Raw genomic sequence first — 24,296 nt, 5'->3', positions numbered from 1 at the left:
ACTGAACAACCCCAAGTCTGTCCTCATAGCAGAGCTGCTCCTGCCCTCTGATCATCCCAGTGGCCCTTCTCTGGATAGGCTCCAGCATGTCCACATCCTTCTTGTAATGGAGGCTCCAGAACTGGATGCAATACTCCAGGTGGGGTCTCACCAGAGCGGAATAGAGGGGGAGAGTCACCTCCCTCGACCTGCTGGCCACACTTCTCCTGATGGAGCCAGGCTCTGGTTGGCCCTCTGAGCTACAAGTGCACACTGCTGGCTCATGTTGAGCCTCTCATCCACCAGCACCCTCAAATCCCTCTCCTCAGGCTGTTCTCCAGATGTCAGAGACCATGGACACAGTAAAATTCACACCCAGCCTGTATTTGTGCTTGAGATTGCCTTGACCCAGATGCAAGACCTTGCACTTGGTCTTGTTGAACCTGATAAGGTTGGCTTGTGCCCACCTCTCCAGCCTGTCCAGGTCCCTCTGGATGGATCCCTTCCCTCCAGCATGTCTGCTGCACCACACAGCTCGGTGTCATCAGCAAACCTGCTGAGGGTGCACTCAATGCCTCGGTCCATGTCACCCACAAAGATGTTGAACAAGACTGGTCCCAGGACTGATCCCTGAGAGACTCCACTTGTCACTGGCCTCCACTTGGACATGGACCCATTGACAGTCACTCTTTGCAAGCAGCCATCAAGCCAGTTCTTTCTCCATCTAGTGGTCCACCCATCAAACCCATATGTCACCAGCTTGGAGACCAGGATGTGGTGTGGGACAGTGTCAAAGGCCTTGCTCAGGTCCAGGTAAATGACATCAGTTGCTTGCCCCTCATCTAGTAATGTTGTGATCTGTTCATAGAAGGTTTGTCAGGCAGGATTTGCCTTTGGTGAAGCCATGCGGATTGTACCTAATCACCTCTTCACTATTCTTCTGTCTCAGTAGTGATTCCAGGAGAGTCTGTTCCATGATCTTACTGGGCACAGAGGTGAGGCTGACTGGCCTGTAGTTCCCCAGCTCCTCCTTCCTACCCCTTTTGAAAGTGGGAGTTATGCTTCCCCATTTCCAGTCAGTGAGAACTTCACCAGACTGCCGTGACTTTTGGAATATAATAGGGAGGGGTTTAGCAACCTCATCCTCCAGTTCTCTCATTACCTGTAGATGTGTGCCACTCTCTACCTATTTTTAAGCTCAGTTCAATTGGTAGTTTTATGTTGAGCTCATAACTTCTGGTTGAGAATGATGATTATACCAGTTTGAACACGGAAATTATAAAGTAACACAGTCAATCAGTGTAGCTGCATCTCTTCTAACTGTTACACTCATGGGCAAATGAATCACTTGTACATTAAGATGAGTTAATGGAATCTAAACTATAGGGCAACCTATAAACACTGGAGAGTTGTGCTGCCAGTCAGAGAGACTTAGGCTGGAGAGCTGGGCAGGGAGAAATTTAATGTTCAAAAGGGCCAGGTGTAGAGTCATGCACCTGGGAAAGAACAATGCCAGGTATGAATATAGGTTGGGGACTGACCTACTGGAGATCAGTGAAGGGGAGAAGGACTTGAGAGTCCTGGTGGATGGCAGAATGACCATGAGCCAGCAGTGTGCTCTTGTGGCCAGGAGGCCCAATGCCATTCTGGGGTGTATTAGAAGGGGTGTGCTTAGTAGGTCAAGGGAGGTTTTCCTTTTCCTCTATTCTGCCCTGGCGAGGCCTCATCTAGAATATTGTGTCCAGTTCTGGGCTTCCCAGCTCAAGAAAGACAGGGAGCTGCTTAAGAGAGTCCAGCACAGAGCCAGAAAAAATATTAAGTTGAACATCTTCCTTATGAGGAGAGGGAGCTGGGGCTTTTTGCTTGGAGAAGGAGACTGAGGGGTAACCCCATTAATGTTTATAAATATGTAAGGGGTGAGTGCCAGGAGGATGTAGCCAGGCTCTTCTTGGTGATGCCCAGTGACAGGACAAGGGGCAGTAGGTGGAAATTGAGGCATAGGAGGTTCCATGTGAACCTGAGGAGGAATTTTTTCACTGTGAGGGTGACAGAGTACTGAAACAGGCTGCCCAGGGAGGTTGTGGAGTCTCCCTCTATGGAGATATTCAAGAACTGTCTGGATGCATTCCACTGTGATCTGCTCTAGGTGATCCTGCTCTGGCAGGGGGGCTGGACCAGATGATCTTTAAGGTCTCTTCCATCCACTGACATTCTAAGATTCTATGATGCATCCTGAAATGCAAATGTATGTTACCTGCATTCATCTGTGTTCCAGTGTGATGGTTTGGGGGTTACCCCGCCCCTCCCACACTTTGTATTTGCCCCAGCTAACTCAGACGGCCTCTGGGAATATAGATGAAGCAATTTATTTACAGCTAGCAGAATTTACAAGCAGCTATTTACAATATATACAGTTATATACAATTATATACAGAAATATACAAAGGATAAACAATACAAAAGCGCAACTCCCCTCCCAGAAACCTGAGTCCCCAGGAGGGGCTCTCAAACCACCCCAATACCTCCCCCCAGCCCTCTCAACCTTACCCCAGTTTTCAGGAAGAAGAGAGGTGCAGCCAAGAGGTTAGGGAGCAAGGTTAGTGGGAGCAGGGTTAATGAGATGTGACCAGGTCTAAGGCAAAAGCAAGAGTGAGAGACAAAATGGAGAAAAAGTCTTTCTTCTTCCCAGAGTTCTCAGCGAGACTGTGAGAGAAGTTGACATCAATTGTTTTCATTTCACTGCCCGTTATCTAGTTCTGTTACCAAAACATTCTAGCTTGCTTCAAACTAGCACATCCAGGATAAATCAATCTAATGGTACACAGTGCAAGGAAGGTGAAGAGTTTGTTAAACGTACGTAGGGTTCTGTTTCCCTTGGAGTTAATCATTTCGCCTCTGATTTTCCCCCTGAAAGTGCTGTCATCCTTTTTTGGGATTTGTTGCGTCTTTGAAGCTTGAGTGAATCTGAAACAGAGCAAGTTTTGATTTAAAATAAATTTCTATGTGGGAGCCCAATTTGCTTATAACTAGTAAATACACAGCAGTGTTTGGACAGCAAAAGACTTTTTGTCCACCTTGCACAGCCAGCAGCAGTTCAGGAAAAGGAGAGCAAAAGGAATTCCTTCTCCTTTCCCATCCAGAGAAATTGTCTAGTAAGTCCCTCATGATAAACCGCTTCTGAAGAGAGAATTTGGACTGATTGACAAGTAAAGACTGGATGAGGCACTTGGTGCTGTGGTCTAGTTGACTGGATAGGGCTGGGTGATAGGTTGGACTGGATGATCTTGGAGGTCTCTTCCGACCTGGTTGATTCTATGATTCTAAAGCTTCTGACAGGAGAAGAAACAGTTCTCAAGTGCCAGGTAGACTTTGCCAGGTGGAATGGAAGTTGAAACCAATAAAAATCAAACTTGATGGCTAAAAAGTTAATTATATTGGCTTAGGTTTTAGTAATAGCAGATTCATTTTAACTAATGTGGCAGGAAGGAGGTGGTTGTATAAAATCCCCTGTCTGTGGCATATCGTCTGAGGATTTTTTTCTGTATGTATGTTTCTATTTTCAGCATAAATTGCTTTAAACTTCCATTTAACAATAACCTTTGCAACAGCCTCTTTCCACAAAAGACTGTACAATCAGTATGTTTAACACAAGTCTTTTCCTGAGGGAAATTATCTCTTGTGCTTGGTAGTAGAACATCCTTTAAAAAATGGAAACAAAATTTACAGCATCCAAGGAGAAAAGGAATGAAAAATGTGCATAGCTGTTGATATCAAAGGTAGACACTTTTGACTGTGCAAGAAATGACATATATAGGGTGGTAATGTAATTTCTGGAAGTCCATCATTTCACCCATTTCAAAAAACTAACCTGAAGTTTCAAAGATTTCAAAGTTAAAAATAATTATCCTTTCCTCATAGTGTTCAACTGTGACAACCTCCACATATTAAACTGAATATGTTGTCCCCAATAATTGTATGCACTGTCTTTGCCACCATTCACAGATTTATCAAACACCACTTGAGATACTGTTCTGTACACCAAGCATTTTGACAGCTGTAGCAAAGACAAGGTAATGGAGGAAAGAGTGATCATCAAAAGACCAGCTGACTGGTAACTTTCCCCCAGACATACAGAGTCCAGAACCTCAGCTGTGGGGCATAGCCGAGGAGTCCAGGTTTTCAGAAGGTGGCATGAAGACCAGAGACAAAAGTGCTGTGGGACAGGCCGCTCCTAAAGCTGAAGCTGTCCACAGCCCTGTCTTCAGTGCAGTACCCAGAAAGTGCTATAGACTCCATGGTTTCCAGGCTCTTTTGAGAGCTTTAGGTTTTGCTAAGACTTGACTTGTGTACTAGACCTGGAGACCCTTCAGTCTCCAGCACAAAGTCCAGCCTGGCAGCCACAAATTAGAATTTCCTAAATCTCTAATTTTCTGGTTGTAGTGGCAAGGATGTGATAAGCCAGTGGCAGTTCTGTCTGAAAACTATGCAATTCTTGTCAGCATTGCCTTGGGACAAGTAGGAGCAGTTAAACTGCCAACACCTGAAAACATTTATTTTGCTGATGAAGTTTAAGAATTCTGAAAAGAGATTTGATTTTAGTGTCTCCTAAACAAGAGACCACAGATGTAGTTCCAACAAAAGAGTCCCTATTTAGTTCTAATAGAAACTAATTTTATTTTTAAAAGGGGAAATTATTTCCCCTAAAGTGAAAATTTCTGGCCAGCACCAGGAGAGGCCATTTCCATGGTGATTAGACCTGGATTTGAAGTGGCATTCTACAACTGAAAGGGTCTCATCTCTCAACCAATTTTGATTTTTAATTGGGATTTACTCATGATTCGAGAGTCTCAAATTTTGTTTCCTGACATTGTTTCATTATGATGAATTTATCATAATACCTCATAGCATTCCAACCATTGGTCTCCTGAAGGGAAAAAAAACACAGAGAAATTAATAACAGATATCTGTACTTCTTGTAGCATCAAAAAAGCAGCATTTCTGTATAAAACAATTTGATTGACCTGTGCAATTACTGTCTGTCTTTATGCCTCAGCCTTTCATGCACTCTCAATGTTTCCTGACAGTTTTTCATCAAAGTCTGGGGTTTTATAGCAAATCCATGGTTGTATACTATGTTATCCAACTGTTAGCACCCATAAGTGATGATGTGAAGCATACTAAATTAACATAAATCAAGATACTTCTATTAAATTAATACCCTTGTGCAACAGTTATTTAATTACAGAATCCCTGAAAGTACCAGACATCAAATAAAACCTAATCAATTTAGTGAATCTTTGCATTGAAGTGATCCTTTTAAGCATTGATCAACAGGCATTGCAAGTGTTTCATATATTTGAGCAGATCTAATTACTTGGCTAAATATTAATTTAGAGACTAAATATTAAGCAGAGCTTAGTGTGTGTGGGTTTTTTGTTGTTGTTGTTTTGGTTTGTTTCCTTTTTTTTCCCATGGTCTTTGTTATTTCTGTCTATGGTTATAAATAATACAGTTGCATTCGTAGCTCTACCTTGCAACATTTGAAATCCATCATGCAGAATGTCTCTTTTTTAAAGTGATTTTATCATGGAGCGAATTGTGAAGTGGCAAGAAGGTTGTGTTGTTTCTTATTGAGCTCACTCAGGTAATAGCTTCATCCTGAGAAAATCACTTCTCTAAAAAGGCTGTAACTCTGGTAAAGGAGCAACTGCATTTCATATTTCTTGAATTTTGTGTTTGAAGTGTAGCAAAACCAAGGACTAGTTGAAAACATTGTGAGCATGAAATGGATGTCAAAGTAAAAGGTGGTTAAAATGCAGAACTGTCTTCAAATAGAGATTTCTTCAGGGTGTCATGCTATACTTCAAAATACTTTTCATATTTAAATTTTGCTGTCCATTTAAGATGTCTGGTACCTGGTGAGATGTTTTACTTCGATGCATTTTACCAACAGATTATTCTGTGGTGTCAGATATGCCTCTTTCCTCTCCCAATTCTGTTTTACCTTTGAAATGGTTTACAAGTCATGTTTTATTTCTGTGAAACATGAGAAATACTGCACATTGTTACCAAGTAGTTGCTATTGGTCATAAAGGAAGAGCTGGTCAATGTTTTTTGTTTAAGGAAGCATTAGGTACCAGTTGACTTAGATTTTCTTTGTAAGAAAGGATACCTAGATTCATCCCTTTTAAAAACAGAACTTTGGGAGAGTTCTGTCACAACTGACTCGTAAGTTTCTGTTAAGCAGAAGTAAAGGCAGTCTTAAAGTATTGATAGTGGAAGAAACTTTTTTTTTTTGTTTTAAATGTGTAAATATCTGTCTTCTAAGTGTTTAATGATAAATAACATTTCTAAATGTGATACAGGATGCTTGTCTCTGTTTATTACACCTTTTGGCTCTGTGGATCTTCTTGTGTACCCAGCTGCTGTCATTAGAGAAGGAAGAAATACTCTCTGCTTGGTATCATTGATTTTATAAATAACCAGATTGTATGAGATTGTGTCATAAAATATCCGTGACAACTTAAATTCTCATGCAGGATTCAAAGGTTAAAGTCCCAGTTGGAGATAGGTGGTTCATGAATGCCAAGAGCAGGGTATTTAGGTCTTAAAGTGTAGTTCTGAAACTGATTCCTGTTTCCATACAAATCAAAACTCAGTTCAAGCACATCAGTGTGCTTTGTGGTCAGATTATTGATTAGCTCATTAAGTTAGTTTGAGGATGCCAATTTAATTATTGGATCAAAACCAAAAATTGTTTTTCTATAACAGCTTGAAGATACTCTGTTAACATGACTGTAGGATCACAAAGAGTTGTGTAACCAATTAAAATGTGGGGTTTGAGCCAACAATTTGTGTGCAGTGCCCAGCTATGTGGCAGAGAAATAACCCTTTCCACAGCTTCCTTACCAAAAAAAAAAAGGGGAGGGGAGTGGAGAGGGAGGAGGGGAACCTTTATACGTATACAAAAGGAAAGACTGAAGTGAATCTTTAAGTCCCATTATCTCCCAGACTTAATGCTTCCCTCTGGAACACAGACACAGCTGCTTCTACTCTGTCTGTTGAAGTTAAAACTGCAAACAGTTCCTTTTTCTGATAAAGCAGTCATTGCCTACATGACTCTAAATCCAGTTGTTGGAGCTCCTAGATAATGTCTGAGTGAGCCAGATCCAGTTCTCTTTGCTCAATACAGTCCTGTAAAAAGAGTAAATCATAACAAATATGGTTGCCTGGAGGAATTCACTCGTAACTGGATGCTGTGTAGACTTTTTCTTTTATCTCTCTCTTTTTTTTTCCCCCTATAAAACCTAGTAGCACACATGATAAATTCAGTGATGCCAAAACATATTAAGGTTATTGATTTTTTTTATTCAGTGCTAACTGGGTAATTTCTATTTACATTCATATCTAAGAATATGGTGGTCACTGCCAAAAGTGGCTTGACCTGCAGAAGACATCTTTGTGAAACCTTGTTATGGAATCAAAAGTGGCTGCCATTGGAAATCACTTCTCCTGTGAGAAGTAGGCTCTCAGTACCAGAAGTCATCTGCAGTCTCTCAGGAGAAAAAGAAGCTTGGAGCACTTGTTAGTGTATCACTTGCTGGTTAGTTCTTACTGCCCTGAGCTGTGAAGTATGAACCATCTGGATTTTTCATCAGTTTTCTAATAAGGCTCATGATAGTAAGTGTTAGCTAATATCACATAGATCAGGTAGCAACTTGCTGTGGGATTAGTTCCTTTTTAACCCAGTTTGGTGAAAAATTTGCAGTCCTTAGCACAGAAGGAGATGCTACATTTCCTTTTGCTTTCTGGTGCAGCTGCACAGCACTGTCAAGGCAACCTGCACTGGGTTTTTGTTTATTCCAGTCAACTATTTCAAAACATTGCTAGCCTCAAATAATTTCTTGTAATATGTGGGGTCAGACACTTCACCAGTATGCACAAAGGCACAAAGCTATTACTTTCTTATTGGCTATCATGTCGTTATGGCAAGTAACTTTGTGCTCAAGGGAGAAGGTGTATATTAAAGCTGTTAAAGTAAAAATAATTCTATAACATTTGTATCTTATTGTGATGCCTTGAGGATGCAAGGGACTACTTTGTTCATACAAGGATATTCCTGAATTTTTAGAGTAAAAGAGCATTACTGCTAATTTATCTGCATCCAGATAGTGTACTGTACTTGACAAACCAAGGTTGCATTTTTATGCCATAACAAGAATAATACATCTTAGCTTTCTTGTAGTGGTGGGATTTGGGTAGTGGTGGACTTTGGGCTAGCTTTCCATCTCTTTGTTTCTTTTGCTTCCTTGCAGTACAGTTTTTATTCACACAACTCTTCTAGTTCCCATGGACTTCTGATGAGTGATTCTGATCCCTTGTGCCTCATACCTTGAATCCATCATAACACACCCTTAGGCTTGCCAAAAAAACATCTCTAACTATGATATTTGCTGGGACGTTCTCATGTGCAACATTGTTCCTGGAGGTGGAATGAGATGTTTTTATTGTTGTTGCATTGAACTTGCATTCTTTTAAGAAGCAAACACAAAAATCTTGTAACAGAAAACGAAATGAAAACTCTTCCTCCTTTGATTAGCTGCTAGTAAGCAAATTTGCTACTGCTGCTCAGTAGCGTTCACAGAAGCAAAATTAGTTCAGGAGATTGTCCAGCTCTGGATATTACTGGTGTTATGCACTATTGCACAGCACCATGAGCAAATCTTTCTGTGCTTTTGGAGGCTGAAGTAAAGAGTTTGGTTCAAGCTGTTTTACCGATGCATTTTGCATCAAAAACTTTCTCTTCCATTCTGCTTCGGGTTCAGCCCTATCCTGCAGTTTGTCAGCCTCTCGTTTTATAAGAGCCTGAGTTCTCCATTTTTAATTTCAGTCTTTTCAGTGTTGTCTTTTACAACCTGACATCATCAGTAGTTGTACCAGAGGAGGAGCTAGGTAAACGAAACACTGAAAACAAGAGAATATCTTGATACTGCCTTTGCAGCCTAAAGACAATGTAAATGGAATGATGCCCTAGTAGAAATGTATAGATAGTAATACCAAATTTAAAGAGCATACTCAAGTGCTGGCCTTAACCAGTTGTCATCATTCATGCTATGAAATTTTTACAGTATAATTTTGAAGCTGGGGATTTTAGCAGCGCTGATATGAGTGGGCTGCTATTTGTGATCTGGTTAATATATGAATTAATCTTTTCACATACATAACAAAACATAATTTTACAGTGGTTATTTGCCTCAAATTTGTTTTGCCTGGCACCTATTGATATGGCAATGCTCTCAACTGAATTTTAGTTTACATGGAGTTTTTCCAATAGATTTTTATGACTTATTTTAGTGTTAATTTAATTTGATTTCTCTTGTATTGTGTGAAAATTAGTTGGGGAAAAAAAAAAGAAACACTTACCCCAAGAATTATTCAGATCTTTATTAATCTGCTTCAAATTTTATGTGGCAAAATTGGATTTTATGGCATTTGTTGGAGGTCTTTCAGAATGAATAGCTTCCCTCAGCAATTTGCCAGAGCACTAGGCTCTAGTTTTGTGTTAATTACTCTAGCCTGTCCTCAACAAAAAAAATCTTCTGTTTAATTTCACACAGGAGAGATATTCTTTTGATTTGATTAAATGAAAATTAAAAGATAAATCAACTGTAACTCTTCATTGGAAAATCAGTATTCTTGCTAAAGTCATATTTATAGATAATGAAGCACATTGGCTCCTTTCCCAAGTTTTGGTTACATGACAATTCAGACAAGTATATACTGTACACACAATTGCAAAAATACAGCATGTCTATATATATTTAAACACCAATGTACTTTAAAGTACCAGTGTTTTGGTATACAAGGACATTTCATCCAAGCCATGTCTTTGTAATAATTCAGAATGGTTTGGTTAAGAGAGGCTCAGAAGCTGAGTTATGCTTTCTACATAATATAGGTCAGTTGCTCTAACAACTTGAGGAAGAAAATAATGACCATATAAGAAAGATTTAGCGTTCATTGGTGGCCTCTTCTCCCAGCAACCAGCAACAGAACAAGGGGACACAGTCTCAAGTTGTGCCGGGGTAGGTCTAGGCCCGGGGAGGTGGTGGAGTCACTGTCCCTGGAGGTGTTCAAGAAAAGACTGGATGAGGCACTTAGTGCCGTGGTCTAGTTGACTGGATAGGGCTGGGTGCTAGGTTGGACTGGATGATCTTGGAGGTCTCTTCCAACCTGGTTGATTCTATGATTCTATTAATTCAGTGGCTTATGAGTGAAGGGAAGAATTGGTAAGAGTCTTTGATCTATAAAAGTGAAGGATGGAAATGAGATAAAGAAGACACACAAGATATTTTTGAGGTTCATCCAGTAGTATCAAATGGTCTCTCTTCATCCAGGGACTTTGAGATATGGCTGCTCTCCATTGCCAGCCAACTGTGCTCCTCTACACACAGGACTCCTTAGCATGCTAAGGTATTTTTATACCCTTTCTTCCTCTGCTTGCTGCTGTACTTCATTCCTTTTACATGTGATGATACTGAAGGGTTTTGGGCTGTAGTGATGTAATAACATGCTTCCATAGGCCAGGTTGCACAGCAAATGCTTTAGATTTTTATTCTCTAAGATGCAAATTAAAACTCTAAGGAATTTTACATATTGGATAGAGTGTTTAAAACACTAATGTGTGAAATCAAAGAATCAAGGTCATGATCAGCAAACAAAAAAGAAACAGGCATATTCATTACAAGGCCGTAATGAGAATTTTTGTGCTTGCTGTAATGGAGAAGAGACTTGTGGTTGCTTTAAACCTGGCACAATCCATCCCATTCAGCATTTAATATGTGTCATGGCTGTTCTTGTATTTACCTGCTTTGGGTGCAAAGTGAATTGGCCTTTGAGCAAAACTGTGATCTGTGCTTTGTGGTCTGGTAGTTAGATTGATTGATGGATTGATTTTTTTTTTTTTTTTAATATGTAATTCAGATTTTTTAGTTATTGCTATTTGAGAGATGAGCTGTGATTTAAAGGCATTTGCTACTTAGTTACTGGAGGTAAATGCCTTAAATTAGGTGTGTTGCTCTTTTGGAAAAACAGAGTAGGTGGTGGCAGGAGAGAACTGTCTCAAAGAGAGTAAAAGGGATACAAAACCTAGATTCTTTCAATAGAATGATTGTAGAAATGCTGCAGAAAGAGCAAGTAATGGTAGCATCTGCTTCTGTTCTTGAGTAACTGTGATAAAAGTTAGTGGAAACAGATTTTTACCCTCTTTATCCCTTGCTTCTCTATGTGTTGCCCACAGGTAGGCCGATTTTTGGCTAATAAAGGTATATGCATAGGTACTTAAAGTACATTTTTGTTCTAGAATTCTAGATATGTGGTCTTGTTCCTGTAGTTTTGCATTATCGTTATAGTTCTCCTGACCAGTTTAATATTTCAGCTGTAGTTCATATGTCAGAGTTATCTTTTTAGATAAAGAGGCTGAAGTGTACTGTGCTAGGAGATAATGAGGTGAGAGGAGAAACAGCAATTGTAAAAGAGAAGCTAATGATGATATCCAAGGCTGATTAAGTGGACTTTTATTGAGCTAAAACTTGGTTAACGTTCTTTGAACATGAAAAGAGGATGCTTGGAAAGTAAAGACTTTGCAGAGTATTTTTTCACTCTATGTGTTGATACAAAATAATTTCTAGCAGATGGAAGCGAAGAGGAAACTTCCAATATGGAGAGATTATGCTATGGTTACTTGCCATGGAGGGTTTTCAACAACTCTCTGAAGCATCTGGTGTTAGGCTTTGTCTGAGACAGAGCATTGGATGAGAGAGACGTGGGATCTGGCCAGTCCTGTATTTCCAAAGCATAGCATTTTTTGGATGTGTTTGGATGATTAGGATGCAGGTACTGAAGTTCTAGTTGGTAAATGGCAGGTATTCTCAATAGCACTTCCAGATTGCAAAAGCAGCTACTTAATTGTAGAACTTATCCTCTCAAATTACTTAATATCCCTATTTTACCCTTTTTAAGGGTCTGCAAATGGATGGCATACACAGCTAAACACTCTGTAAATTTGTGAAGACTGCATACTGATTATATCAAGTCCACCTCTCTTGTCACTTTTAAAAATAAATATAACACTTGTCTTGATTTTGATGAAAGTCAATTGTTAGTTCTTTGCAGATGATAACCTCACGGTGTTTATCAAAGGGAGATCTTTTCATTATGTAGTTCTTTCGTTAGTCTAGGTGCACACATCACACATAGAAGTGAATTAAATGTGCATTTTGAGTGAACCTGTTTCTGGTTTAAACTTTCAGTAGGTGTTTTAAATACACCACAGATATTCATCTGAATTCCAGCCACAGTTTTTTTTTAATGTCACCTAGAGACAGAAATAGAATTTAAGTAAATTTCAAGCAAGTTTGCCAGAGAACTACTTCTACTAGCTTATCTAATGAGCCAACTAGATTAAGTTCAGGTTGTGTATAGATACCATTCTATGCTGTACAATACAACACAAGATTTTTAAACATCTATTTGAGTTTTGTGTTGAGTGGCAAACATAGCAGTGGTCTAATTCTGGTCTTCTGTCCTTGATCTTTTACAAGAGTCTCTTCTCTGGGATGTATCTGTTGTCAAAATGCAATAACAAATAACGTTTTCTGTGTCTTTTGTCACCCTGTTCAGTTTTTCCTCTCCAAATGTGCTCTGAGTGTATTTAGGGAAAAGAAGCTGGAGGAGCTGCTTTCACGGCCCAGACCCTTGTATTTGCAGCCATCAAACCTGGCACATTCTCTTGGACTGTGTGAATAGCACTTCTCATCTTGGAGCAGGATGCATTGAGGCATCCCTTGTCCTATTTTACGATCCAGTCTCTCAGGCACAGACTGCAACCACATTTAAATTGCACAGTGTGGTGGTTTGGATGTACCCCCCCACACACACACACTTTTAGAAATACCCAGCTAGACTCAGTCGGGCTCTGGGAATATAAATGAAGCTCTTTATTTACAGCTAGCACAATATACAAGCAGATATTTACAGTATATACAGTTACATACAGAAATACACAAAGTAAAAGGCAGTAACAGAAACACAACTCCCCTCCCAGAAACCTGAGTCCCCAGGAGGGGCTCTCAACCAGCCCTGCACCTTCTCCCTGCCCCTCTCAACCTTACCCCAGTCCTAAGGAAGAATAGAGGTTCAGCCAAGAGGTTAAGAAGCAAGGTTAGTGGCAGATGAGGTTAGGGAGATGCAGCTCAGCCAGAGCCCAGCCAGAGAGTGAAGACAAAATGGCAAAAGTGTTATCTAATGTTTTTCTTTGTTGTTCCCATACATCTCAGCGAGACTGTGAGGGGAGTTGACATCACCATTGTTTTACTTTCACAGCCTGTAATCTACTTTTTCTCACCAAAACATTCTAGCCTGCTTCAAACTAGCACACACAGAGTGGCTCAAAATGCTTTAATTCAAATCCAAAGGTCCCGTTTTTCATCAATGCTGCACAAGGCTGTTTTGTTCTCCTGATATGTGTGAAGCCCTGTTGTCCTTTATTACTCTTACTTTTTTCTCCTTCACCCATTGCTTAAATTCCATTCCTGCAAACTGCTATTGCAGCAGCTTTCCTCCAGCTGGCAGCTTGATAGTAGCGAACAGTTTACTGTGAAGCCTCAGCCAATTAGTGGTGCAACAAGTGACCAGAAACCCCTTGCTAGGTCACAGAAGATAAATGACCCTGGGCTACGTGTTCAGACTACTAACACATCTTCTCATTTCAGCTAACTTTGTTATACACTGCTCCAGTTCTTAAGAGCTTTACTCAAAAGCGCTGAGTAGATGCTTCAGGTCAGATTTGAAGTAAGAAAGATGGCTTTCTGTGTATTCCTACTCTGTGTGCAGTGTGTGGTTTCTACAGCAGCCCCTAGTATGCAACTTTAACCTTCATTTTGCAGCAATGATTGTTTCAAGCTAGAGACTGACACAAAGACTTTCTCTAGACTGTAGGAAATACTCAGAATATGCTACATGTTGATTTTGGCTTTAGGTGAGAGCAGGAGGAATTCTTTCCATCTCTGGGTGCTGTTTACATTACATTTGTTGTAATTTTTTTTCCCTAAGTGATGTATAGGGAGTAAAATATCAGAACAAACTAAATGTTTAATATTAGCCATGCCATGCCCGTACTGGATTTCCCTGTCAGGCCTCTTTACAAGCAATTTTACAAAACAAGATTATTGAAAATACCCAGGAGTTAAAAGTCCAAGCATTCACAGCATGTTGCAAAGCAGCCCATTAACTTCACTTTCAATTGGACATCATCAGTGTTGAGCCCCTCCAGCTTAGAAACCTTCAGCAGTAGTGTGAAAAGAGGTGTGGATGTGCAGACCTGAAGTAGATATGGAGTTGCTTCAGGAGATCTACGTAGAGAAAACTGTGGCCAATGTGACAGAAGATTGCTACTAGCAGGAGGCAACACAAAGACACAGATGGGGGGCAAATGGGGGCAAGCAGATAGTAAATCTACAATCTGAAAGTGGGGGTAAGGAACACAAGCAGCAGAGTTTGCAAAGTGCAGTTCTGTGGTGTGGCAACAGCTTCTGTGTGAGCAGTATGAAGCTCTTAGTTCTGCACTGGGTGATCATAAAACCACTTTGCAGAAGACTTCATGGGAGGGAATTAGAATTTCAGATTTATTCCTACCTCTGTGTTGGGATCCCTAGAATACGAAGCAGCATCTCCACATCCACAGAAAATATGTTTTCGTAGGATACTTAAAACTGTCTGTGTTTATTTGTTGCATATTAAGCGAGCTTTTATTAGAAATGACATGCAAAGAGGCAGACTTCTTAAAACAAATGTCCGGGATTTTCTCTGACTGCTACAGGAAAGGGAAGTGGTTGAGTACATATGAATTAGATGTTCCCTGTATGTAAGCATTTTTTCCCCTTTTTGTTTCTTCTTCTTTCCTCAGAAGATTCATTAATACATTTTGTAATTGCAAGAGTGGGTTACGAAATCAATAACCACCCCCTTGAAGTTTCAGAGCGAGGTAGTCTTTAAGAAAAAAAAACCCAACCAAAACATGAGGCATAAACCTGGAAGGGGGTAGTTTTACAGCTGCTATAGTAAAGCTGCCACAGTAAAGCACAGGAATGCGGGCTGAGGTATATTTTGTGCTTCAGAAGTAGGAGTAAATAAGAGTTGGGGTGGGAGGAGTGGTTTTGATCCCATTTACAATCCAGCTTCTTTGCGTCGATGGTTCTGGTTTTTTGGTGGGAATCTGAAGCAGGAATGCAGTCGCCTACCGCCCTCCAGTGGTTTGCGGAGCGCAGTGCAAGTGTAATGTTCGGAAAGCTCATTCACAAGCGTTTGTCTTCTCAGGATATGTATTGTTTTGGTGTGGGTCTGTTTGATGACTTGTACAAGTGTTTTGTGGTTGTTAGATGTTACGAAGTGTTTTAGTACACCTGTTTGGTGGAGCATAATGGCATTCGTGCACTTGCTTGCAAGACCTTAAACCATCTGATGACTTCCAGTGTGTGGCTGTATTGCTGCCAGGACTGAGGACTTTGTTGGTGATACACAACAGCGAAGGGGTGCCCTAGAGGAGGCTGGGCAAAACCTGCGGTGTTTGTCTGTCAATTTAGTGACTCAATTTGCAAGTTTTTACAAGTGTCTCTTCTGGCTGTTAGTCCTCCATTTCTCTCTCTCCTTCCAGTCTCTAGAGCACCTTAGGAGTATTAACACACACATTTTCAAGGAAAAATGCATCTGGGCATATATTTTTTGTGTTATTTTTCTGTTCTTTGTGACACTGTTCATGGTATGTCACAGTGTCATCAACCTCACAGTTACACATTTTTCTAGATGATCAATGAAGATAATAAAATGTGATGCAATTTATTTTTGCCACCATGAATGTAGAGAGCCATGAGAACTGCAGAAACTTCAAAATACAAAGTGGGATGAATTTATCAGTGATTAAGGAGGCATTAATGCACTGAGTGTGACGTGGTAGTACCTGGCAAACTTAGCCATACAGATTTTAGGTTATAGCAAGTCCTGGACTATAAATTGGAAGTAACAGGTGGTTGATGCTTTCAAAGCTAAATATACTCTTTTCTCGTGGCCTTTGTTATGGATTTTCAAGCTATTTTTTATTTCACATAACTGTACTTTTGTCTAATCAAGTCTTTGCTAACATGAATAGAAAAAAAAACTTATTTAAGCCTATTGCAAAAATCCTAAAATGGGATAACACTTTTCTGCTCCAGGGCAACTTAATTTGTTGGCTTATCTACTGACATCAGTCATCTAGCAGAGAGTGGCAGTGGTTACGTAGTACTCTCTGTTTGCAAGCTACAATACGTGAGTAGGGCAGGAAAACTACCTCAGTTGCTACAGGGATCACCAGGAGCAGAGTACAAAGTTTATTTGAATTTCTCTTTCCTGAGCTCAACCCATCCTGACTGGAGGTGAATGAAGAACTGGGACTGCAGCTAAGACAGTGCAAAACAGAAATACACCTTTGGAAGACAGTAAGACCAGTTAAATGCTCCCAAGTAATCAGATGTCCTTGCTCCATTTGTGTCTCCCAACTTGGGAGTATGAGATGCTCTGCAGAGTCTTCCAGTTCCATAAGCACCCGTGCCCTGGTGGTCTCTCTAGGGTCTTTTGTCAGCCAGCTTATTTCTGGTGTGGTAAGGTGCATGTGGATAGAGCAGATGCAGACACACTGTCTTGTGCGAGAAGAAAAGGGGCTGGAGTGAGGAAGCAGAGTCCAGTAGGCTTTGACTTGCCTTCTGGCTGCATTTGATCATGGGGTGTCAGCATTTCTGCTAGCTTTCTCTCCTAATATACTTCTCCTGTAGAAGTTTATGAGCCTTTTTTACCTCTTCTGCCAATTGGTCATTGGTTTTTAATCTTCTTTTTCCTGTCCATCCATGTCCCATCCACCCCATATTTATAATTTAGAGTAATGGGACCAGCTCTCTTCTTTGACTTCAAAATTCCATATGGAAAACCTCTTTTTAAGTGGGCATTCAGATCGACACTTGTGTATGTTAGAGAGCAAAATGGCTACAATGAGACTACCTGTATACATGGCAATGAAACTTTAAGACAGGATCTGCTCTCTAGTAGACAAAAATACCTAGCGTCAGAGTTTAAAAAACACAATTGATTTTTCTTTATGTTCAACATTGAACTCTTACAAAGCACCCAAAGGTAAGTGAATGGTTAAGGTAAAAATCCTTTCTTTCATTTGTACAGAGGTAACTTTTTCTCTGTAAAGAAAGCCTGTCGCAAGGCTTGAGTTGCAAAAAGGATGAAAGTCCCTGGGTCCTATGTTGTGTAACCTGGTGACTGGTGAAAGGCCTGGAGCACAAACTCTGTGAGGAGAGGCTGAAGGATCTGGGCTTGTTTAGCCTGGAGAAGAGGAGGCTCAGGGGTGACCTCATTGCTGTCTACAACTACCTGCAGGGAGGCTGTAGCCAGGTGGGGGTTGGGTCTCTTCTCCCAGGCAACCAGCAACAGAACAAGGGGACACAGTCTCAAGTTGTGCTGGGGGAAGTATAGGCTGAATGTTAGGAGGAAGTTCTTCCCAGAGAGAGTGATTGGCATTGGAATGGGCTGCCCAGGGAGGTGGTGGAGTCACCGTCCCTGGAAGTGTTCAGGAAAAGACTGGATGAGGCACTTGGTGCCATGGTCTAGTTGACTGGATAGGGCTGGGTGATAGGTTGGGCTGGATGATCTTGGAGGTCTCTTCCAACCTGGTTGATTCTATGGTAACTGTGTTGACAATGTCACAGTCTGTCTGGTCTGACCACAGAATCTTGCCTACATGAGCTACAATGAATTACTGATTTTTGTTGTAGTGCTTCTATTTTTTTTTTGCAAGCCTCCCATTTTCCCAGGCTGCCATACAAAACCCAGCAGGCAAAGTTTTCACTCTTCAATAGGTATATCGAACGCTACAATGAGATATCAGCTAGTAAATAAACTTCTTGCTCTGTCTCTATATCGCTCAGAAAATACTTCAGTTATTTAAGTCTTGTGTTTGTCAAATTCTGGCAAGGGGTAGAAAATTCTCTGGAGATTGTTTTGAGCTCTGAAAGTGCAAGCTTTAGCTTTAAAGACAGAAACTTGTTTGGTCCAGTATGTAGTGCTCTAAACTTAACGTCAGGAAGAAGCATTTCTGAGAGTTAGCCTCCTTGCTGACATTGCATTAACACTGTCACTTTTTTACTGCAGTTGTGCTCCTTGAAATGTGAACAAGCAGCAAGTAGTGTGCAGACTAGAATGGACATACTGGTTTAGATTAAACTCTAAGCATGCTGCATAGGTGCCATCTCCAACACTAGCCATAAGCAATGCAGGGAAATCTGCTACTTCCCAAAACCAAACCAAACAAACAAGCAACAAAGCAGCTGACCAAAGAAACCCAAGCAAGGAAAACAAACTCTGAAGTGCCATGGGATTTTGATCGAGCCCTGGCAACTGAGAACTATTAGGAGCCGCAGTCCGAGTGTACAGCGGAGCGGTGGAAGCGGGGGAGCAGCTCTGCGCTGTCGCTGGCCGCTGCAGTGGCTGCTCCGTGCAGTGAGTGGGTGCTGCAGCACGGTTCAGTCCTGCCCTGGCGCGACTGCAGAGAGATGTCGCTGCTGTACTGAAGGTTGTCCCCGTGTCGACCGTCAGAGGCTGGCGACCCACTCTGATTAATCACTGGAAAGGAGGCATTTTCCTTTTTAATGCTTTGTTCTGTGAGCTGTTTCCAAAAGCAACCTTTTAGTAGAGCAAGGCTTTATTTTAAAGAAGTGCTGATAGAAATTATGTCTTCAGAAACAAGATTAAGGAAAAAAAAGTCTCCTGAAGAGCTACCGTGTTCAAATGCAGAGAGTAGCCTATTTAATCTTAAAATAGCCTTAACTTAAGCTAGGATTTAGTGTCATAAATCACTAACGTGTGCCTGGAAGATCCTTCTTGCATGCTGAGGCTGTCTGAATGCTATCCTATATGACCATTTCTATGTAGCCATCTTTTCAAGTTTATTTAATTTAATCCCCAGCACAGCTGCATTTCTTTTATTTTAAGGGAAGTCAATTCCACAACTCTTTTCCTCCAATTTTAAGCAGCTGACAATAGCCAAGAATAGTCTAAGTATTATAACCTAATGTCTAGAGTATTTCTTCTTTTATCACCACGAGTGTGCATCAAGTAATCTTAAAATAAGTATTAAACTCTTAACGTGTCTATTAACAAATTATGGCTGTACTGCAATAAAATTCCTTTAGATGTCACTCTCAAGGAAACAGAACTCAGAAGCTGTGAAAATGAGACTACGAATTTTACAGTGACAACACACACACTACTGCCACGTGTATTATCCAAAGTGAAAGATTTGTTGGTTTTATTACAGCTTAGGGTTTTGGTTTTTTTGGTAGAAAGAACCAGAACGGCCTAATGAATTTACTGTAACATTTTATGCCTCTTTTTTTATTGCCTTGTTCCCCCCCCCCCCCCCCCCTTTAATTACAGTGGGAGAAACTACAGATGACAACAAGCGAGAGGAGGAAGATAGTTTGTTCAGTCACATTCCACGTAATTGCAATTACCTGTGTTGTTTGGTCGTTGTATGTTTTAATTGATAGAACAGCTGAGGAAATTAAACAAGGCAATGATAATGGTAAGTATCTTTTACCTTCTTCAGTCTTACCAGTCAGTCTGCTCTTAACTAACAGCTCACTGATACAAGAGTACATCAAATGCTTTAACGCAGAAGTAATGAATGCATCAGTGTTAAAAGCTTATGTTGTGCCCCTGCAGAGACCTCTACTTAGTGTAATCATTACAACAGCTTAACTAGGCTGCTGGTTCCTCCTAGGTTAATCTCCTATTATCTAGATATTTCTAAAGCCCTGAAAAAAAAGATGAGTCAAATTCAAACAGCTCAGTGCAAGTTCAGGTCTTAGAATAACAATTGATTTTTATTACCCAGTTCAACCTTGGTATCTTGTAAAACATGATAGAGTCCTAACAAGCTTCCTAACGGCAACTTCCAGGAGACCATGTTCCAGTTGTCTTAGTCCTTCATGTGGGACTTAAGTAGCATGCAAATCCATTCCTGCTTCCAGTTGCATTTATTGCGAGGGTGGTCAAACAGTGGAAGAGAGATTGTGGAGTCTCCATGTGTGTGGATACTGAAAATTCACAGACATGTAACAAAATGCAAGTTTTAACATAAATAGGTTTCTTTTTAGACTATACTTGCTGTATGTGAAAAGTGTATTTCAAACTGATCTATTTTTTCAAATCTAAGAACTGTTCAGTCTTTGAATTTAGTGTTCAGTGTCTGCAGGAGGCTTAGAGGTGACCTCACTGCTGTCTACAACTACCTGAAGGGAGGCTGTAGCCAGGTGGGGGTTGGTCTCTTCTGCCAGGCAACCAGTAACAGAACAAGGGGACAGTCCCAAGTTGTGCTGGGGGAGGTATAGGCTGGATGTTAGGAGGAAGTTCTTCCCAGAGAGCGTGATTTGCCATTGGAATGGGCTGCTTAGGGAGGTGGTGGAATTGCCATCCCTGGAGGTGTTAAAATAAAAAGACTTAGTGCCATGGTCTAGTTGATTGGACAGGGCTGGGCAATAGGTTGGACTGGATTATCTTGGAGGTCTCTTCCAACCTGGTTGATTCTATGATTCTGTGAATATGAAGAGGACAAAAAGCTTTTGACTTTTGATGGGACAAAGGTCTCCAGCTTTGTGGTATACTCTGAAGTTAAGATTGAAAGCAAAACAGGTGGAGTTTTGTGCCTTGGTAGTTAAATATTTGATGAGTCTCCTGATGCCTGCCTTTCTTGCCTATGAGAGGAAAACATGTAACAAGCTTTGGTATTCACAGACAAATGTCTTTTTTATCTCAAAAACACTGGCCCAGAGGAAAGGACAAGGAGTGGCTTTGAACTTTTTAAAAATCCCTTTAAATGTATCTTTCAAAATATTTAAAGGGATTTCCTTTTTCCTCCTTACAAATATATGTCATGCAAATAAATGTTTGCTAGTCTATAGAAAGGACAATTTGAAAAATATTTAACATATTCTAGCATTTATTTGGCATCAGTGATGGAGAATCAAGCTTCGTGTACATTTGCTCTGCTTGAAGAAACAATCCTTTGTCTCTCCTAATAAAGCATGAGTCAGTTAAAACAGCAATGGTAGAACATACGGAAGGGTACAACATTCACTGTGCTATTGCAGTTAAGCAAAAAATGATGCTTCCTCTATTGCTATAGAAGGGGAACAACACATTTGGACTGCTAAAGAGTGGAAGAAACTCCAAAGGAAAGCTGAGCTACTTACTCTGTCTCTTTGTTCTGACCTCAGCACTCCAGCTGTGACTTGCTGGTTTTAAGTGTCATTACCCACCAACAGGGCTTAGTCAGAAGCAAATCACACTGCTTTCATAATTAAGAGCCAGAAAGAGACAGTAATTAAAAAAAAACAAAAAACCAAAAAAACCCAAAAACATTTATTAAAGGAGGGAAAAACAGAGAAAAGGGGTAAAAAGAAAAACACATTCCCAGAAATGCCACCTTAGCAAAGTGTTCTTTGTTACTTCCTTTCCTCCCTGAAACAGGAGGTTGAAAAAAGGCAGGAAAACGTTTTGTGAACAAATTTAACAAGTATTTGTAAGAAGAATTTGACTCTGACAACTAACCAGAGTAATGGAGACACAAAGTGATTTACATTACCTTTCTTTGCATTTATTTTGCTGGAAATTAAACAACAACAAATTTATTGACTGGCACCATCAATTACTACATTATTTCAAAGTGCTGCTAAACAGTTACCATGACAAGAAAAAAACACAGCTGCTTCAGAGACTTTGTAAGCTTTTGCAATAATTGTTATTCTTTTGGTTGCTATTTAAGCCCACTTCCTATGTTCTTAATTGTAAAGAGAATACTTGGGTTGATGAGACTTGCACAGCTGACTAAAAGTCAAGACTTGCAAACAGGAGTGTAGGTTACCACATGGAGAATTTGAAACTGGGTCCTGCTGACCCTTCTGCAGTCACAAAGGGGGTGCAGATTCCTTTCCTGCCTGTGGCAAAGCATTCTGTAAAACTTACAAATACCACTGACTTGTTCTGATGCATCACCAGTAGTTGAATACAGCATCTGCAAGGCACCTTGAATACTACACTGAGTGAAATGTTGTTCAAAGGCCTTCCCTGTAGGACCCACAAACCTATTGAGCTTGTTCTCTGATGCAGGAAGTAGGCAAGGCCCTTTTCCTTAGCTTTGTAATACTATCCTCAGACTTCAGGATGAAGCTGAGACTAGCCAATGAGCTTGTAAATGTGGGTGTTCCAGGTACACTAAATGGTGCCATGCTTCTAAGCTGACTTAAAAACCCAGCTGTTGTTGAAAATGTGCATAATATTTCTAAGTTGGTACTTGTATTTTTGCTTAAGCATGCTGTTGCATATGGGGATATTACTGAAGAACCACAAATGTTCTGGGTTTGACTGTTATCAAGCATTACACTTCCTCTGAAACAGTGAGCTTGCATTTCTTAATTTGACCAAACTCTGGTGGAGTTGGTTAAAAGGGGGAGGCAGATGCAGTTTCTTGGTTGGCCTATGGGATAGAAACATCTGCTGCTTTTTTGCTTGAGTTACAACTGCCCCCGTAGTGTGTACAGAGCTGGGAATTCTTCAGCAAGTGGCTTTTTTCCCTAGATATTTTACTGAAACTCAGTACTTGATATTCAGTGTCTAACAATGGTAATAAATATATAAATGCTTTATTTCAAGGTGTCCTTGAATGGCCATTTTGGACAAAACTCGTTGTGGTGGCTATTGGATTCACAGGGGGCCTGGTCTTCATGTATGTGCAGTGTAAGGTTTATGTTCAGCTGTGGCGCAGATTGAAAGCCTACAACAGAGTGATCTTTGTTCAGAACTGCCCAGACACTGCCAAAAAAATGGAGGAGAAGAATTCTTCGTCCACTCAGACCTCAGACATCAAGGACACAGTGGTGGTGCCAGTAGCACAGACAGGTACAAACTCTCAGCTGGCAGCAGAAGAAACAACACCTGAAGTCATGCCAGTTTGACAGAGACAGCAGTTTCTTCCTTGCAGAGTAAGGCTAGTGTTTTCTACACTACAAATGCTAAAAGAGTAGAAATGACTGTGCATTTTTTTTTGCAGTTATGGAAACAAAAAACCCACACAAAGCCCTACATGGAAAATGGATACAGCAAAGCAACTTGTTACTGTATGAAATGTGACCGTTTGTGAAGTAGTTGATCAACTAGTCAGCAAGTGTAGTGAAAGTGGAATGTAGAAAGTGCCATAGAGAACAAGTTTAACATACAATGCCAAACCAGTGTCAAAAGAGTAATTTTATTTTCCAATTGGATGGCTGGGAAAGTAAAAACAGAGCTGACATAATCCCTTTTGTTTACAGAAAACAAAGCCCTTTCATCTGGTTACTAGTGTTAAGTTCTACTTGCTCTTTATCTTCTTGAAGATATACTTCAAAAGGGTATTCCGCCAAGTTACAACTGAACTGGAGTATGAAAGAGCTGTATCACCTTCACGTGAGTGTGGTGGAGACTGAATGTTTGGGCAGCTGTGTTAGCTAAGGGCATCTGAAACATTCAAAGGGTAGCATTGTTTTTACATGTGCCTCTGCTTTTGAACAGTAAGCAATTCCAACCAGTATAAACTCACGTCTCTGTAAGCTACGGCTACTCTGCTTAGGTGCCAGCAAAATAAGGAAGGAGAAAATGTGTAGACAAGTATTTAGGAGAGCAGCTCACCTGTTTATTTTACTTCATGAGAGTGAGAGATACAGATTGGGTATGCAAAGTTTTGAGGCAGAACTGTAAAAGAGAAAATGCAGTTTACTGCAGTCACAGAGAAGTAAGCTGTGTTATTATCAAAGGTCTGCAAAATGCTGACACACGCAGAACTGTTGGTTTTACTTTCTAAGATTCGTGATACAGCAAAGGTAGATGTTAAAGAGAATATACCTATATATCTTAAGGGAACATTAGCTATTACCTCCTTGTTCTGAAAAGTTAGTTTTTATCTTCCTGATTCAAAAAATAAATCAATCGTTTCCCTCTGTACAGGTAAAGTTGAGGTGTTAGAGATTCAACAGTTCAGTTATTAACTCTGTTTTGAGCGTTCTCATATAAAAATGAAGTGTGAATAGCATTAAAAGGTGCAATAGATAAATGAATGTAGATATAATTCTGTGTCCAACAGGGTGAATTATACATAAAGAACCGATTTTGTGATGTATTTCTCATACCTG

The 24,296-nt window shown here is 40.4% G+C and overlaps 1 protein-coding gene across 9 annotated transcripts in view; it reads left to right on the top strand.

Moving 5' to 3' along the window:
• The window catches only part of MARCHF1 (membrane associated ring-CH-type finger 1), a 255,582-nt gene that overhangs the window by 228,819 nt on the left and 2,467 nt on the right, over positions 1-24,296 (top strand). For 6 of the 9 annotated variants that reach the window (XM_064148762.1, XM_064148761.1, XM_064148760.1 and 3 more), the window contains 2 exons: positions 19,510-19,657; positions 22,786-23,031. In XM_064148762.1, coding sequence (XP_064004832.1) covers positions 19,510-19,657; positions 22,786-23,031 — 394 coding nt within the window. Of the gene's footprint in view, positions 1-19,509; positions 19,658-22,785; positions 24,280-24,296 lie in introns of those variants that run through there. The other 3 variants (XM_064148768.1, XM_064148767.1, XM_064148766.1) reach the window with 2 other exon arrangements.

This window comes from Pogoniulus pusillus, chromosome 9 (assembly GCF_015220805.1).
Source record: "Pogoniulus pusillus isolate bPogPus1 chromosome 9, bPogPus1.pri, whole genome shotgun sequence".
NCBI lineage: Eukaryota > Metazoa > Chordata > Aves > Piciformes > Lybiidae > Pogoniulus > Pogoniulus pusillus.
This window is presented reverse-complemented; position numbering and strand designations above follow the sequence as displayed.